Genomic DNA, 17,868 nt, shown 5'->3' on the forward strand with positions numbered 1-17,868 from the left:
TTGGCCTCTCAGATATTCTCCTCACACGTGATTGTCAGTATTCACCTCTGGAGATCACTGACCGTACTTTACTTCCTGTTATCCAATGTCTTTAGGGCTGCTATTTCATGTATTTTGTCTGGTGCTTTAGTTATTTCAGATGCAAAGGGCCCTGTCATTCCAATTTGGCAGGTAGTTCCCGTTACTTTTTAAAAATTTAGTGGGTTTCGTTGCTTTGCTTGAAAAACTATGTCATTTGTGTGTCCCTTTCCCCTACTGCCATTTCCTCTGTATTTACAGTTTTAGCATCTGCATATTAACAAAATGCCAACTGTGATTCAGTGGATGACTCAGGATGAGGGGAAGGGGACTTGGGGGAAAAGGACAAGATGAAGCTCACCATACTTAGTAATCAGAAATCAAAATTCGGAACTGATTTCCCCCCAACAGAGGGGTCATGTAGGCAAGCCTAAATAGTGTCACATGAACTTATTTCTGCTAAATGAGTCATTAACATTAACTTTGAGTAGATTATTACAAATGTTGTCTTAAAAAACAAACTGTCAATACACCATACAAGCATTAACACAAACAAGGAGAGGAAAACATAACATTAAAAATGATGTTTTCAAATAATACCTTCTGTTGCCATGCCCCAACTTCCCATCTTCTGCCTCACCCCAAGAGTAAACTTCTCCTTCTGAAGAGAGGGCAAGACAGTGTTTTCCTCCTGAGTTCACAGCTACTTTCTTAATAAACACATGCTGAATGGATTCAAGTAATGTTGGGGTAGATACCGACTCTGTCCCTCCAATTCCTAGTCTGCCGCCTGCACCATACCCAGTGGCATACAGCTAAGACAAGAAAAAGTAATATAAACATCAGATTTTTATCTAAATATATTTCAGTAAATAATAAACCAATTAGTTCATTTTAGTAATTAATAACCTATATTTTAGTAATTAATAAACCAGATCAATGCTCTAGATTTTTTTTACCACAGAAAAATAAAATTAAAAATCACAGGAATGTTTAAGACTTTATTTTTGCTTTATCAGATCTCTAAAAATTAAAGAAAACATTATAATTAATAGAAACCTCAAATTCAGAAAATGTATTTTGAAAACAGTCTCTTCCCTGCAAGCATTTCTATTGTTGTCTAGAATAGCAACTACAATTAATACCAAGAAAAACAAAAACGATTTAATTAGCTACTATATGCAAATCCCAGATAAATAACACCTACAGAAACACCCATATGAAAATTATACATATACTTAGTACTTCAGCAAGGCAGCATACAAATCACACAGCAGAATATACTACTTTTCTTTCATTCTAAGTGGGTAATTGATTTGGGACATAAAACATCTTTACCATAAAAAAAAAAAAATCAAGATTGCCATTTCCAGATGCATGTCAAACACCCCTCCTATAACAATTTAAATGCTGTTTCACATTGTTTCAAATGCTCTGCTGCATTGACACAACAGTAAGGAAACTTCAAGGACTAAAACAGGAAGTGAAACCAAGAATTCAGATGGATAAATGAACCCAAAGTCAGCCTCCCCTGGGAAGGTTTTAAGGCTCTCGAGTGCACCAGGTGTGGGCAGTGAGGCGCCAAGCCTAAAGGGAGACTCTGTAGAAAGGAGAGGCTCTGAAGTGCTTCCCCTCACTCAGACTGTGAATGAGAACTAAGAAGAAAACAAAGAGAGTTGCCTTTCTCAAAACTTAGGACTGAAGGAGAGGGTGGAAAATCTCTCCTGAGAATTCATAACTACAAAAGCTGGTCCTTGAGTTGGTTTTCAGTCTGAATTAATGCTACCTATGGTCTAAATTCCGTAGGTAGAGAATTTAATTTACAATGGCTTAAAGTTGGTAGTACCCAGGGTCACAAATTCTTGTTTGATTAGTGACTTCAAACTAGGCCTCTGACACCACAAACTTCTTAACCAGCACAGGCAGGAGACAACACTATGAAAAAGTGAAAATGTGCTGCCTTCTTCTTTTACTTTCTCTTCATTTAGATACTGCCTGATCCCTCCTCAGTCTTCTGTCTGGAACTCCTCCTCTCAGACACCTTTCATGGAGCTATTTCCCAGCAGTTTTCCATGCTTCAAAATCGTCCCATCCTATCAGAACTTTATTGTTCAGAGTCCCATTTCTGTGAGATACTTAGCTTTCTAAGATGTTAATAGATTCTGATACTTTAGGATATCATCTTTTAAAATGTGTCCATTAAATGCATGGACCCTGTAGTAAAATACCTTAGTTGAGAGAAATCAAAAACAAAACAAAACGAAACATACAAAAAACAAACAAACAAAAACTAGGCCTCAAAGAATTTCTACATCAAATTTTCCAAGGAAAATGGTCAGCTCATAGTTTTAAAAATTCCCATTATCTAAAAGGAAGGAAGGTACCATGAGAGACAGTCAGAAGAAAAAAAAGCCCAATATTATGTTTAAAGAAATAAAAGCTTGAAAGTATCCCCAAAGAATAAGAGACCAGAAGGTAACCCAAAACAGAACTTCCAGAAATTAAAAAAAACATAGTTGAAACAAAAAACCCAGAAGTATTAAACAGAAGATTATAAACAGGTACAGATATCAGACAACTAGAAAATGGATCTAAGGAAATTATCCAGCATATGGCACAGAAACACAAACAGAAGAGGAAACAGAAAAGAAGAGAGAATTTGGGATAGATCTCCTCACCTGAACGTCGATCAGAACTCAGAGTTTCAGGTACAGATCATACAGAGAATATGGGAGAGGCAATATTTGAAAAAATGTCTGATAATTTACCAGAGTTGTTAAAAGGCCACTTCTCAGAGCCAGGAAGCCCACCCCTCATCCCTCACCACCTGGCAGAAACAAAACAACACAAAAAAGGGCAGGAAAAGTAAAAAGAAATTGACATCTAAATATATTCTAGTGAAACTGTAGATCACTAAAGAAAGACCTTGAAAGCAGCTACAAAGAAAAGATTTATTACCTTCATTTGGGTAAAAATTAATCTGACTGCTGACATCGCATTAGCAACAATGAATGCCAAAAACCAGAAGAATAAAACCTTTAATAGGCTGACTGAAAATAATGGTCAACTGAAAGTGTTATACTCTAGAACAGGGCTTGGCAAATCAGGCCCACCACCTGATTTTGCCACACCCATTCATTTACATATTCTCCACAAGCTGCTTTCATAATTGCAACAGAGACCAGACTATATGATTCCCATAGCCAAAAATACTATCCTTTACCTAGAAAAAGGACAAAGCTAAGATATTTTTAAATAAACAACAAAAACAATCAGGGGATTAACCAACAGTACACCCTCACAAAAGGAAACTGAAAATATACACTTAAAGTAGAAGAAAAATGACTGCAGATATAAGATCTGAGGACATACAAAATAATTGGTGACCAAAGATGTGTATAACATTTGGGTAAATCCAGAAAACACACGGTCTATATAAAACAACAATAATAATAATGCCTATCATTCGGGGAACAGGTTAGTGCCAAAACACAGGATAACAAAGGATCAGCCTTTTTAATTTGAGAGGAGTATAGAAATACTAATTAACTTTAGATTTTAAATATACATGTTAAAATCACCAGGGAACAACTGAAAGACAGAATTCTCCAGAAAACAGAAAAAGAGAGCTACACTTCAACCCTTGCTATGAGGCTAGCATGACCTTGATACCTTTGGTGGGTGGCCTCTGACATGGTTCCCAAGAGTCCCTGCTTGCAGGGATTCCCGCCCCTATGTAATCCCTTTTTGGATGTGGGCTAGACCTAATGACTCTCTTCTAATGGACAGAATACAGCAAGAGGGATGGACTGTCACTTCTAGATTAGCTCACACAAGACTGACTTCTGTCTTGCTCTCATGCTCTCCTGCCCTCTCCCTTGCTTGCTCTGATGAAGCCAGCTGCCACATAGTGAGATAGCAAAGAGCTGAGGGCAACCTTAGCCAACAGGTCATGGGGAGCTGAATTTTCCTCAGGCCAGCCTTGCAGCAACTGCAGCCTGATGAGAGATTCTGGGCTGGAGGCCCAAGCTAAGCCACCCAGGGAAACTGTGAAATAATAAATGTGTACTGTTTTACGCCAACTGTTGTAAGTTAAACAGATAACTAATATATTGGGTTGGCCAAAAGGTTCTTTCGTTTTTTTCCGTAAGATGGCTCTAGTAGTGCTTAGTTGTCTTTAACTTCATTTGAAACAATTTTGTTAGACTGTATTGGGACAGCTGTCATTATCAGTGTGCATTAAAAAAAAAAAATCAAAATTGGTGAATTTTTGTGTAGCCATTCTAATACTGAAGATATAGGGGGGAAAAAAGCAACATTTTTGGCACATTATGCTTTATTATTTCAAGAAAGGTAAAAACGCAACTGAAATGCAAAAAAAGATTTGTGCATGGAAAATGCAAAAAAAAATTTGTGCACAACATTTGTGCATGTTGCTAATTTGTGTATGGAAAAGGTGCTGTGACTGACTGAACATGTCAAAAGTGGTTTGCAAAGTTTCATGCTGGAGATTTCTTGCTGGATGATGCTCCACAGTCGGGTAGACCAGTTGAAGTTGACAGCGATCAAATCAAGACATTCACTGAGAACAATCAACATTGTACCACATGGGAGATAGCCGACACTCAAAATATCCAAAACAAGCACTGAAAATCATTTGCAGCAGCTTGGCTATGTTAATCACTTTGATGTTTGAGTTCCACATTAGTTAAGCAAAAAAAAAAACCTTTTTGACCGTACTTCCGCATGTGATTCTCTACTGAAATGTAACAAAAAGTTCTGTTTTTAAAACAAATTGTGTTGGGCGATGAAAAGTGGATACTGTACAGTAATGTGGAATGGAAGAGATCATGCGGCAAGTGAAATGAAGCACCACCAACCACACCAAGGGCCGGTCTTCATCCAAAGAAGGTGATGTTGTGTATATGGTGGGACTGGAAGAGAATTCTCTATTATGAGCTCCTTCTGGAAAACCAAACGATTAATTCTAACAAGTACCACTCCCAATTAGACCAACTGACAGCAGGATGCAACAAAAAGCGTCCAGAATTAGTCAACAGAAAACACATATCTTCCATCAGGATAACGTAAGACCACATGTTTGTTTGATGACCAGGCAAAAACTGTTACAGCTTGGCTGGGAAGTTCTGATTCATATGCCGTATTCACCAGACATTGCACCTTCAGATTTCCATTTATTTTGGTTTTTACAAAATTCTCTTAATGGAAAAAATGTCAATTCCCTGAATACTGTAAAAGACACCTGGAACAGTTCTTTGCTCAAAAAGGTAAAAAGTTTTGGGAAGACAGAATCATGAAGTTGCCCAAAAAATGGCAGAAGGCAGTGGAACAAAACAGTGAATACGTTGTTCAATAAAGTTCTTTGTGAAAATGAAAAATGTGTCTCTTATTTTTAACCTAAAAACCGAAGGAACTTTTTGGCCAACCCAATAGTACCATAACCAGACATGGAGTGGGTAAGACAAGAATATTATGATGATTGCACTCATGATCCTGGATCTCCCCAAAATCCCAAACACAAACCAAAAAAATATAAAACAGAACCTGACCAAGTAAGGTTTTTCCAAAGAATACAAGACTATCTGATATAAGGAAAACAATTAATCCAATTCACTATATTAATCCACTAAAGGAGAAAAACATTTCTTTGATTATTTTTTAAACACAGGAAGAATGTTTGACGAAAGTCAACCTATTCCTAAATAGAAAAAAGAAGGGAACTTCCTTAATCTGATACAGGGCATCTACCAAAACCCCACAGTAAGTGTGTAAAGGATTCCATCACAGTGTTTCCTTTGCAGCCTGGATCAAGCCAAGAAAAGGCCCACTACCACCCCTGTTCAATACTGTACTGCAGCACCCACCAGCCTGATGAGCTTCATTTCTCCCTTGCACAGGAGAAAAGTAAAAGTAAAAGACAGGTGAACTGGAAAGGAAGGAACAAAATCTATTTACAGAACATGGCTTTATAAAGAAGATACACAACAGTTTGAGATACTAAGAAAGAAAAGAGTATAATAAGGTCACTAGACATAATGTCAGTATATAAATACTAACGATTTCCATGTATCAGTAGCAATTAATTTTTTAAAAGATAGCATTATGGTGCTTCCCTGGTGGTGCAGTCGTTGAGTGTCTGCCTGCCGATGCAGGGGACACAGGTTCATGCCCCGGTCCGGGAAGATCCCACATGCCGCGGAGCGGCTGGGCCCGTGAGCCATGGCCGCTGAGCCTGCGCGTTCGGAGCCTGTGCTCCGCAACGGGAGAGGCCACAACAGTGAGAGGCCCGTGTACCGCAAAGAAAAAAGATAGCATTATGATAGCAAACAAAAAGGAATACATACGTTTAATGAACTGATATGCAAACAATTATAACACGCTTTTTTATGTATGCTGCATCTCAAAATAAAAAATCCTAAAACCACAGAACACATTAAAGATTAAACAGAGATACTTTAGAACGATAACTGCTTCCAGCACACCATAAGCACTGTGTACATAATCTTGAGATACTGTTTTAGCACAGAATCGTTATACATGCTGTGAACCAAACAAATGCCCTCCAGCCACAGCTGTCTCAGTTTCAGTGTATGACACAGGAAATGCACCTTCTTACCTTCCCATCAGCTGTCACTGCAAAGAGCGTCTGCTCTCCTCCAATTAACTGCACGGGTCTGAGAGCTGCAAGGGCTTCACATGGAGTGGGGACTTTAACTTTTGCACCTTCGATGCCCCCAAGCTGACCCCTATGATTATGACCCCAACCATAAATTGTTCCACTGCCGCCAGCAGAAAGAGTCCAGTCATCCGGTCGCCTGTAACAAACATTAAGAGAACAATTGACATGGGAAAGAACTGCACGTGAAGCACCATTCTCTCACAGACAACATTATTTCTTGTTTCTGATATAGTAAACCTGTTCATCCACTGCACAAGTTGTTCATCTTGCTCTCTTCTAAAAATGCCGTGGCTCTCATGGAGAACATCCATGTTTTCGCCGTCTGCCATTAATTCACGAATTTTCTTAGCCACCTGGACAACATTATTATGAGATTATACATCAAACACTCATCTCTCAAGAATAAAACAAATAATACTAAGGTAAGAAGACAGGAGAAGAGGTCTCCCCACCCAAGAATATGAGGGAATGCCAACATCAACATTGTGACCTTACAGTTAATAAGTAAAATCAACATGATTACATCATGTTGAAGATATTTTAAAATGTCTAGACAGTACCATTATATCTTTACTAAAAATAAACTTTAACTGAAATTTACAGTATCAGTTTATTCATTTTCACCTATGTGCTTTTTTCTTTATGATATTCCTTGGCAAGAGAAGTGTTACTGTGTCTCATAATATTGGCATCTTTTTACACTATAAAGAAAACACTGTGCATCCCAAAAGTGGTTCCAAAATAACTTGCAATACCTCATCGAGAAACAGACGGGGCAGTGGTGTTCTCTTGTCCAGGGCCACAGCAACACGGGAGGCCATGCAGTACCTTCGGAACCAAGCCCACTTGTGCGTCTCAGCACAGCAAGGGAGAGTGTCTAATTCCAGGTCACAAGCAAGAGCTACTAGTACCTGCAGCCACCACAAATTAACAACACAGGGACACTCAGAGACACGGCTAACATTCCACTTCACCAACACTGCGTGCCAAAGACAGCCCCACGCAGGCTCCCTGTGGGTCCTCCTTCAGAATTCCTCATGCCAGGCTGACTGCCACGTGCCCAGCAAGGGTCTTAGCATCACCAGTGATGTGGATTATTCCTACCCAGTGACTAGCAATGCACCTGACAACAGGACCTCAGATCAGACCACTGATACAACACTTGCCACCTAAATCAAGGCATCTGAAAGCACACTGATACTTAAAGTACAAGGGCTTAGATCACACAGTTACTCCTGAAAATCTTTCATATTCAACTTCAGCAATAGCTACACCTGTCCTCGGGGATGCCTGATACTTGATGCACTGCACTTGATGGCTCTCTGTGGCTCTCTCATCACTTCAGAACAAGTCAAGTATTACCTTGAAGAATGGGCTGTGGAGCAGTTGTTTGCCACCTCTCACGATAGGATCTTCATATTCAAACTGCCTTTGCAAAGCTTCTGGAAGGCCTTTCACCAGAGCAGCAAGAGCACTGCCTGAAAAACTCTTCAGAAAACAACCAAATTATAACCTATCCCAGGAAACCAAATGCAGGGGAGTCGAGTGTTTTGTTCCTGTGAGTCAAATGTTTTATTACACTGATACTGTTCTCCTCTAAAACATGTGATTGATACTTTCAAATAGGAAAAAATCTAAAAGGACATGATGAACACAAAAATAAAAAAGAACATGAAAATTCACCTCAGAGTGTTTGGTCTTAATTTCAGCACAGCAACTCCCAGGGAACCAGAAAGGAACTTTCTGGCCTACAAACCTCCATCTCCAACATGGTTAAGATCAAGAATTCTTTTCATAGTAACTATTTCATCCAGCAAAACAAAGGGGGTGTGGTGAGTCAGACTCATAAAGTCCAACAGACAATCCTATTCTCACAGCCTGAGAATAGGGCTGTTCTTAAAATCAAAGCCCAGCCTGAACTCAATATAGTAGCAATAGAAGGGAGTCTGGATGCAAGAAAAGCTGTCTATTCCTATGTGAAACTTCCCAACTCTCCTCGGTGATTTAGAAGTTTACATTATTAAAGCAACGCTTTAGTCCCAAAGGGTCACACGACTAGAAACTGTAACGTGATGTTTCGTACCAAAGCTCTCGTTTCCCCATCATCTCCAAGTAGCCTGTTTATGTTAATTGATTGCCCAAATTCAGTTGTAAGAAGCTTCCTTAATCTTTGAAGGGCCCACATTCTGTGACTGGCAGCTGAAATGAGAAGGCAGAAAATGTCAGAGGATGACCATTTTTCTCACGGAGTGAGACAGACCTGACAACGGAGGTGCCATTTACCTAAGGCACTCAGCTGTGCGCACGCTGCCAGAGAGGCTGCAAGGCGGGGGATGATGCTTCTGTTTGAGGCAAGGTTGAGCCGGAAGTCCAACAGACAGGTTACTAAGTCCATGGACGGACAGGAGAGGACACAGCGATCAGAAAGGAGGTCTTTAGGGCCTGAAAAAAGAGCACTATAAATGTCCCCTTGCTGGACAGGGCGAGAGCTACCCCATAAGGAGACTTGGACAGATTCAACCAACAATGAGTGGGCCCCATCCCCCTGGATGCCACGGTTAGAGGGGCGCCCGGGGTGCTGCCACTGTCTTGCACATAACTACTTTCTGTACATTGACATTTTACCTGAAAAATCAAATGGCTTAAGAACTGCAACCAGCAACAGCTGGGAAACTTTGGGTGAGGATGGAAGGCTAACGCCCAACAGGCAGACAGCTAAAGCAGTTCACTGCAGTTCTGATCTTTGCCACGGCGGGGCCTTGGGCAGTGCTGTCTCCCAACACCACAGGAGAAGGTGGACCACAAAGTACTAAATGAACACGACATGTGTGTTTCCCTCGCGTGCGTCATCAAGCCTTGGTGGCCATAAGCCTCCTCCTCACCTGCAGCTGGCATGATGGGGTAGACTGTGAAGCGCCAGCCCCATCCATTCACAGACCCGTCACTGATGAACTTCCACTTCAACTCATCCCCCGGGATGCGCAGCTCGCTGGACCAGTCAGACCACTCCCGGCCTGGAGGACAGAAGCACACTGGGGTTGGGTTCACCCGTCATCAGATCAACAACAACTTCTTTAGATACAAAGCAAAGTCATTCATGCCACGTCTGAAGAATAGCTGGCTCCTCCAGCCCACTCCCCATGTGCGTTCACACCATGCCCTTCGACTCACACTGTAGCAAGCAGTTGAGAAGTGGAGGGCAGGCAGGCACTGCTCCAACAGAGACACTCACACACAACCACGATGCTGTGTGAGAGGCCCGCAGAGACAGCCCATGCTCACACCCAGGGTCGGGGCCGCAGGGAGGTCTCTTGGGGAAGGTCTGATATAATGGTTGTTACTCAGGCAACAAAACAGAAAAGCCCTGGTCTTCCCCAAAGAGGGTGCAAATGTTCAAAGGCACAGGGGGGGCACCCCTGCGGCACAGGGGCAGCTCAGCAAGGAAGAGCCACCCTCAAGGGAGAGTGGAGCAGCCCAGCCAGAGCCCGGGGCCTGGGGTGCCACGGAGAGGAGCTAGAGAGACAGGCGTGTGGCGTGCTACCCCAGCCAGGCTTCTACTTCGAAGCGCCGTCGGTCAGCAGCGTGGCGGCAGCCTGGAGGGAATCTTGTTGGAAGCATAGAAACCGGGGGGAACATCTCACAACACTACTGAAAACTATATCGACATTTGTCAAACTGCCAGAAAAAAATCCACACTCATCTGTGACACCACTTCATCCGAAGTAACGTTTTGTGAGTAAAATTCTACTGGGTCACAGCCAGGCCCATCGTTTACATTCGGTCTGTGGCTGCCTTCACTACAAAGGCAGAGGGGAGTAGTTATGTCAGGAAACGTCTGCTGACCCTTGCTCCAGGTGAAGGATAAAGAAGTCTGAAGAGATCTATGTGTGCACGCGCGCATGCGCGCACGCACACACACACACACCCGCACTGATGATTCTAAAAAGCCCAGTGAAGAGCATGTTAACAAGCCCCTAGACAGAGTGATTTGCTCTTGCTCAGCCTCACGTTGAGCATGAGGTCGCTCAACCTCCTGAAGCACATCAGCAGAGCAGAGAGAGGCGCAAAGGAGACACCTCTCACCCACTCCAGTGCTGTCCACCACACGCACAGAACACTTCCTCCGTGTGCAACCCAAGTCCTCACTGCAATCAATTAAAACCCAAAAGCCTTTAAAGCCTTGGTAGTATGTCAACATTTACCTGGCACGAGCCCGGCACTACCACACACCTTACAGCACCGTCTCCACTGTCTGGCTGAGACTGGGCCCCAGGCGGCCTGTGCTCCCAACAAGGACCCGTGCTCACACTAGTCTCCCAGTAATCCCACCCATCAGTGGTTAGGGGCAAACATCACTTGAATAATTATCTTACTGAAAGTACTGGGAAGAGGCAGATAAAACCTACTGTATTTTGCAGCTGGATCACTTATGGTCCCTTCCTTAAGTCTTACATGAGAACGAAGCAGTAGTAATGTTCTGTTTAGTAATGCTAATGGTTCCATTCTACAAAGCAAGCTCAACTGGCTTCCCACCTGACCGCACGGAGACAATCCTGTTGACGCCGTCCATGACTGTGAGAGGGTCGTGGCGCCTCTCTGTGGAGCACTGCCGGTCAAACTCCACCCTGAGTCCTTCTGCGCCTGGAGGGCAAGCGAGCACAAAACACAAAGTAACAACTCCCACTCAACATACCACAGACAAGGCCAAAAGCCACACAGAAGCAGTGAGACTAAAATGATGTGTAACAGCTAATGAAAAGCAAAACTCAGGAAGAACTAACCTCAAAAAATAAGAACCTAAGACTGAGCACCCCTCTCTCCCACCCTGCCTCCCACAAAAGAATTCACCTGTGATGGAAACGCCAGAAGACATTCTCACTTGGCCAACTGGTTTTGTGGTCTCACTTCTGGGCACATTTTCATGCTGCAGCCCCAGCTGTGAGACCACGCTTTATTATCCCGCCCACCCCCATATTTAAAAAGCCATATAAAATCACATGCATCAAGCATTTAGCATTAGATCTAGAGTCTTCTCTGGGACAAATTAGCTTACAAAAGAATCAGTAAAGGGTAGGACTGGGTTATGGTGGAGGGAAGAGCGTGGCAAAATAACTATAAAACCACTCAAAATGATAAAAAAAAAAAACAGTGATTCCAGGGCTCTTCAAATCAATTAACGGCAAGCAACAAATTGAGAAGTGATTATTTATGGAAAAACCTGCCAACCTTGGGTAGGGAGAGTGAGAGCCTGTGGTGTCCTCGCCTGGGGCTGCTCTACGCAAGCTGGGGCACAGCTCTACCAGGGTGGGACTCTACCTCCTGGGGCTTTATGCTCACTGTGTAGAGCAGGGGAAGTGCCTGGGCAGAGATTCTGGAAGTCAGAGAGTAGGGAAGGCAACTGAGGACACACATAAAAACTTGCATCTTTGCTGGCCCGGGGACAGGGGTGTGGCTGGGGGGGGGGGGGGTGGTGCCAGACCTGAGAACTAGCCAGAACTCTAACAGGAAGATCCTGGAAGTCAGAGAGCAAAGAAGGGCTCAATGAGGACGTCATCGAGGCCTGGATGACGCGAGGCACGTGTACTCAGGAAAACGGAAAGAGCTGGGCGCACACACACGCACAGGGAAGACTGCCAAAACACTGACTTCCATGCCCTCCTTGCTCCCACCCACACAGAGATCCACCCGCAGAAGGGAACTCAGCAGGCTTGAGCGCCAAACCAAGCAGACACAGAGCAAACCCTAGAAGTCAGGCTAGAAAACAAAAATCAAAATAGAAAAGTGAGCAGGGATCCCAGTGGATATGTGATGTGGGGGAGAGATTTCAGAGAGTAAGTCCACGCATGTTACAAAACAAACACACAAAACAACCAAAGAAACCCAGTGACAATTACAAATCTTAAAAAAAAGTCAGAATCCAGGTGACACAATACAATCTAAATGTCCAGTTTTCAATAAAAAATAATGGGATAGGCAAAAACACTGAAAAGTGTGAGCCATACTCAGGAAGAAAATCAGGCAACAGAAACTGACCCCGATGGCCAGATGCTGAACTGAGTAGACAACAACTTCAAAGCAGCTGTAATAAATATGTTCAAAGAGTTCAAGAAAACTAGAGAAAACATGATCACAAAGGAAAATATGATAACAATGACTCGAAGAAAAAAGTACTAAGAGGAATTCTGGGGGTGGAAAAAGTACAATGACCGAAATGAAACATTCACCAGCTGGACAAAACAGCAGATTTGAAATGGCAGAAAAAAAGAATCATTATACAACTTGAAGACTGTGTAATTTCTATTACTCTAACTGGAGAACAGAAGAAAAAAGATTGAAGATAAATAAAGTCTCATAAACCTGAGAGACAACATCAAGCATACAAACATATGCATAATGGGAATCCCAACCCCCCCCCCCCGCAAAAGAGGGAAGAGGTTAACAGGGGGGCAGAAAAAGTACTTGAACAGAGATAGCCCCAAATCTCCAGTCTGATGAAAAACATTAATCCACAGTTCCAAAAATTAATAACCCCAAGTAGGAAAACACAAAGAGATCCCCACCCAGACACATTATACTGAAACTGTTGAAAACTAAAGATAAGGAGAAAATCAGGAAAGCAAGAGAAAAAGACACATAACATATAGGGGTAAAAAATACAGTTAACTCTGACTTCTCTTGAGAAACAATGAACACAAGAAGCCAGTGGGATGACAAATTTAAAGTGATATGAGAGAAAAATGCCTATCAACTAAGAATTCTATCTCCAGCAAAACTATCCTTCAAAAGCGAAGGCAAAATAAAAACATTCCCAAATACACACATACTGAGAGAATCCACTGCCAGCAGACATGATTTAGAAAAACCACTTAAAGTATTTCAGGCTGAAATAAAATGATACTGGATAGTAACTTGAATCCACAGGAAGAAATAAAGAGCACTAAAAATGGGAAAGACATGGATTGAGAAATAAGGGTTTTTTTTCCCCTTTTCTTAATATTTTTACAAGGTGAAAGACTGTATAAGGAAGAGCTTAGGAAACTATAGTCCACTGGAGAAATTTGTCCCACTCACCATTTTTACATACCTGTGAGCTAAGAACAGTCTGTACATTTTTTAATAGTTGGAAAAAATTCAAAATAATATTTTGTGACATATGAAAGTTGGCCAATCCCTGGCACAATGCGATAATTATTAAATCACATACATATATTTGTAATACATATAGTTACAAATATGTTGTACAGGTCTGCAACATATACAGATACAGTATATACAACAATAACAGCAAAAATGAAGGAAGAGGAAATAGAACTATAATGAAGCAAAGTTGCTGCATTTTACCAGAACTAAAATATTAACCTGACGTGGACTGTGATAAATTATGTATTTTAATCCTCAGAGCAAACACCAATAAAAGTGGTTTAAAATCAACAGAGGAATTTAAATGGTACACTAAAGAAAATTTTGTTTAATATAAAACCAAGCACTGAAGGAGGAACAAAAAAGGACACAAGACACAGAGAACACACACAGCGAAATGGCAGATGTAAATCCAACCACATTGTCTATAACTAACTGTCTTCCTAATCCAGATGTAAATCCAACCACATCTATAATTACATTAGATATGAATGGCCTAAGCACCTCAATCAAAAGGCAAAGACTGTAAGGATGGTCCTTAAATGTGTTCCAGGTTTAGGCCATTTGTCTTGCTTTGTACTTGCCATCTGCCTGTTCATACCCATGAAAAAGAAAACCGAAGCAAGGATGCAAAGAAATACTACAAACTATAATGCAAAAAAACTGTCTTGAACAACAAGACCTGAAACTACATTTTAAAGGGGCGCAACCCCTTATCTGAGAATATTGCCTATAACAACCAATATGAAAACATATTCTAGTAAAATTACAGAAAGAAAGCACAACTTATAAGGGGGGAAAATAGATTATCATTTTCCCACTTTCACAGGAGAAAAACATATTTAAGGACCAGCAAAGAAGATGACGTGGAGGGGACAGGAGAGAGAGACGGGTAGAGAGGAAGAGAATGTTGTTGGAGAGGTGAACAGGGCTCACAGCCCACCATCAAGGGTTTACAGCCTATTTTAAGGTTACAGGGGTGTACTGGTGGGTTTTAAGCAGAGTACCAGTATGTTCTGACTCGTTTAAGAGAATCTCTCTAGATGCCACGTAAGGAGTTGATTCTGGGGGACAAGTAGGTGAGAAGTAGAAGCAGAACATGTATATTATACTAGTATATGACATCTAGTATAATAAACCAGGTGAGACTAGATGGTTGGACCCAGAATGATCTGGAGTTGGTGATAAATGACCTAATTTGGAATATATTTTTAAAGTAGAAATGATAGGACTTGCTGGTAGACTGGTTGTGAAGTAAAGAGAGAAGCAGAAAAGAGGAAGAGGGATACCAGATTTTTGTCTTAGGCAACCGCTGAGTGGAATTATCTTTTGTTTTGTAAATTTCTATGAAAGAGTAAGAGCTCAAAGTTAAAGAAGCTTTTCTGAATGCCGTCTCATTCTAAAAGTTTAAGAATACTAGTTTCACATAAAAATGATGAGGATAAAAGTATCAAGGTCAGAAATCCAAGAAAGAGGGGATACATGTATATGTTTAGCTGATCCATTTTGTAGTACAGTAGAAACTAACACAATGCTGTAAAGCAACTACTCCAATAAAAATTAATTTAAAAAATGTATCAAGGTCAAATGCAATAAAAAGTTATTGTTATAAAAGAGAATAAGAACAGAATAACGTTTTCCTACAGACAATGAAAGCAAGCCAGAAAGATGTACCCACAAAACACATGAAAATTATAATCTATTATTTCAAACCAAGCTAAAAGAAATTAAGAAAATGATACAAGATATGAAAGAACAACATAAATTAGAATTAGGACAACCAAAACACTAAATGAGAAAATAGGGTAAAGAATTTTTTTTAAAAATTCAGAAATGAAAATTAAACTAGAAAGAGCACAGGAGCAAATAAACACAACGAATAATGCTTTGAAACAAACAGAAGGACAAAAGGGGAAAAAAAAAAAGAGATAAAAGGCACTTGAGGGACTTCCCTGGTGGTGCAGTGGTTAAGAATCTGCCTGCCAACACAGGGAACACGGTTTGAGCCCTGGTCCAGGAAGATCCCACATGCCATGGAGTAACTAAGCCCGTGCACGACGACTACTGAGCCTGCACTCTAGAGCCCGCGAGCCACAACTACTGAGCCTGGGTGTTGCAACTATTGAAGCCCACCCACCTAGAGCCCATGCTTTACAACAAGAGAAGCCATCATAATGAAAAGGCTGTACACCGCAACGAAGAGCAGCCCCCCGGCTCACCACGACTAGAGAAAGCCCACGCGCAGCAACGAAGACCCAACGCAGACATAAATTAATTAATTAAACTGTTCCTCCAAAACTGTTTTAAAAAAAAGAAAAAAGAAGCACTTGAGAGGGGGTAGCCAACACTGACTCTCAAACAGTGGTCCCCAACCTTTTTGCACCAGGGACCGGTTTCGTGGAAGACAATTCTTCCATGGCCGGGGTTGGGGGTGATGGTTCCCAGCAGATGAAGTTTCGCTTGCTCACCCACCGCTCACCTGCTGTGCGCAGTTCCTAACAGGCCTCAGCCCGGGGGACCCCACCCCCACCCCTGGCTCTACAAGGCATCCAACACAAGAAAACGACCACATATCCATGAAAAAGAAAACTGAAGCTAGGATACAAACAAATACTACAAACTGTAATGCAAAAAAACTGTCTTGAAAGACAAGACCTGAAACTACACTTTAAAGGGGCACAACCCCTTATCTGAGAATATCCCCTTGTAACAACCAATATGAAAACATATTCTAGTAAAATAATGGAAAGAAAACACAATTTATAAGGGGCAGGGGAAAAGATTAGTATTTTCCCACTTTCACAGGAGAAAAACATGCTATCCAAAAAAGCTAACTTTCAAATTTGGGCACAAACTCTTAGAACAAGCTGACCTCAGTCGGGGCTGCTGTCCTCTGAGCCCTGATGAGGAACTGATGAGAGAATGAGCTTCAGACAATCACAATAAGGAAGGAGACAACTAAAACTAAATGCAAATTAAAAGGAAGGAAGTAGAGTATGTAACAGCTATTATGCTCTGGGATATACAGTATAATCATTTAAATAAAGTTACAACAATGAAGAGAGCAAGAAAAAAATTTTGTTAAATATTTTCAGTAACTATGTGCATTTTTGGTAGTATTAGAATTGTATCCTTAGTCTTTTGTGCATGTAGTGTGGGATAAAGCAAATAAGTAATTATGAGATATTCTAATTCTATCATCCCGTGTCTTAGAACCAGGATTTTGGGTATGGAACAAAAGAAACACTGACATAACAGAAGAGGTTAAAAGTAGAAACCTTGTAGTTCTGAATTTGGCTCTATCATATCATTATGAACTCAAAAGAAAGTCAGTCAGTCAGTCTGTCTGACTGTCCACTCATTCATCCTATCTCTGTCCACTGAAAAAATCTAGAAACAATGATAGCCCAGTGATCTGAAATGCTATCTCCACTAAAAGATACCAGGGCAGATTCCAGGTGGAGGGAAGAAACTACATGACAAGCCTAAAGCATCCTGTCATATCAGACTATATGGGAGTCACTGCAAGAGCCAAACTGAAGAGGTTCCTGATGTCTAGAGATGGGATAATCTGAGCTTCCGTAGGATAATAGTCACAATGGATTAAAGCCCATCATATATGTTTAAAACCATGAGTTCATAATGACATAAAAGAAAAAATAGGTAATTCCCTGGCTGTCCAGTGGTTAGGACTTGGCGATTTCACTGCCGTGAGCCTGCGTTCAACCCCTGGTAGGGGAACTAAGATCCCATAAGCTGCGAGGTGCAGCCAAGAAAAGAAAGAAAAAAGAACTGGTCACCTTCAAAGAATGATAGGTAACCAGTTCATTCTCTTGAAAATGTAAACAGAAGAAAAGAATCAAGCTTTTATCCTGCCTTTCTTACGCAAACAACCAACCAAAGGAGAGGAAATGTCCCTATATAGAGTATTCTAGCAAATAAATAAGAAAGCAATGGAACGATTAGAATAGCACCATTTTGCAACCTCTAATGGATGTAATGGCCTCAGG

The 17,868-nt window shown here is 41.4% G+C and overlaps 1 protein-coding gene across 5 annotated transcripts in view; it reads right to left on the reverse strand.

Moving 5' to 3' along the window:
* Positions 1-17,868, reverse strand: part of HERC2 (HECT and RLD domain containing E3 ubiquitin protein ligase 2) — a 230,121-nt gene that overhangs the window by 26,092 nt on the left and 186,161 nt on the right. For all 5 annotated transcript variants that reach the window (XM_029224735.1, XM_029224734.1, XM_029224737.1 and 2 more), the window contains 9 exons: positions 11,252-11,359; positions 9,601-9,732; positions 9,002-9,160; positions 8,802-8,917; positions 8,081-8,206; positions 7,474-7,629; positions 6,956-7,071; positions 6,656-6,854; positions 619-833 (listed from right to left, as the gene is read on the reverse strand). In XM_029224735.1, the coding sequence (XP_029080568.1) occupies positions 619-833; positions 6,656-6,854; positions 6,956-7,071; positions 7,474-7,629; positions 8,081-8,206; positions 8,802-8,917; positions 9,002-9,160; positions 9,601-9,732; positions 11,252-11,359 (1,327 nt within the window). The remainder of the gene's footprint in view (positions 1-618; positions 834-6,655; positions 6,855-6,955; positions 7,072-7,473; positions 7,630-8,080; positions 8,207-8,801; positions 8,918-9,001; positions 9,161-9,600; positions 9,733-11,251; positions 11,360-17,868) is intronic.

This window comes from Monodon monoceros, unplaced genomic scaffold (genome assembly GCF_005190385.1).
Source record: "Monodon monoceros isolate NGI ecotype Baffin Bay Population unplaced genomic scaffold, NGI_Narwhal_1 Super_Scaffold_16, whole genome shotgun sequence".
Lineage (NCBI taxonomy): Eukaryota > Metazoa > Chordata > Mammalia > Artiodactyla > Monodontidae > Monodon > Monodon monoceros.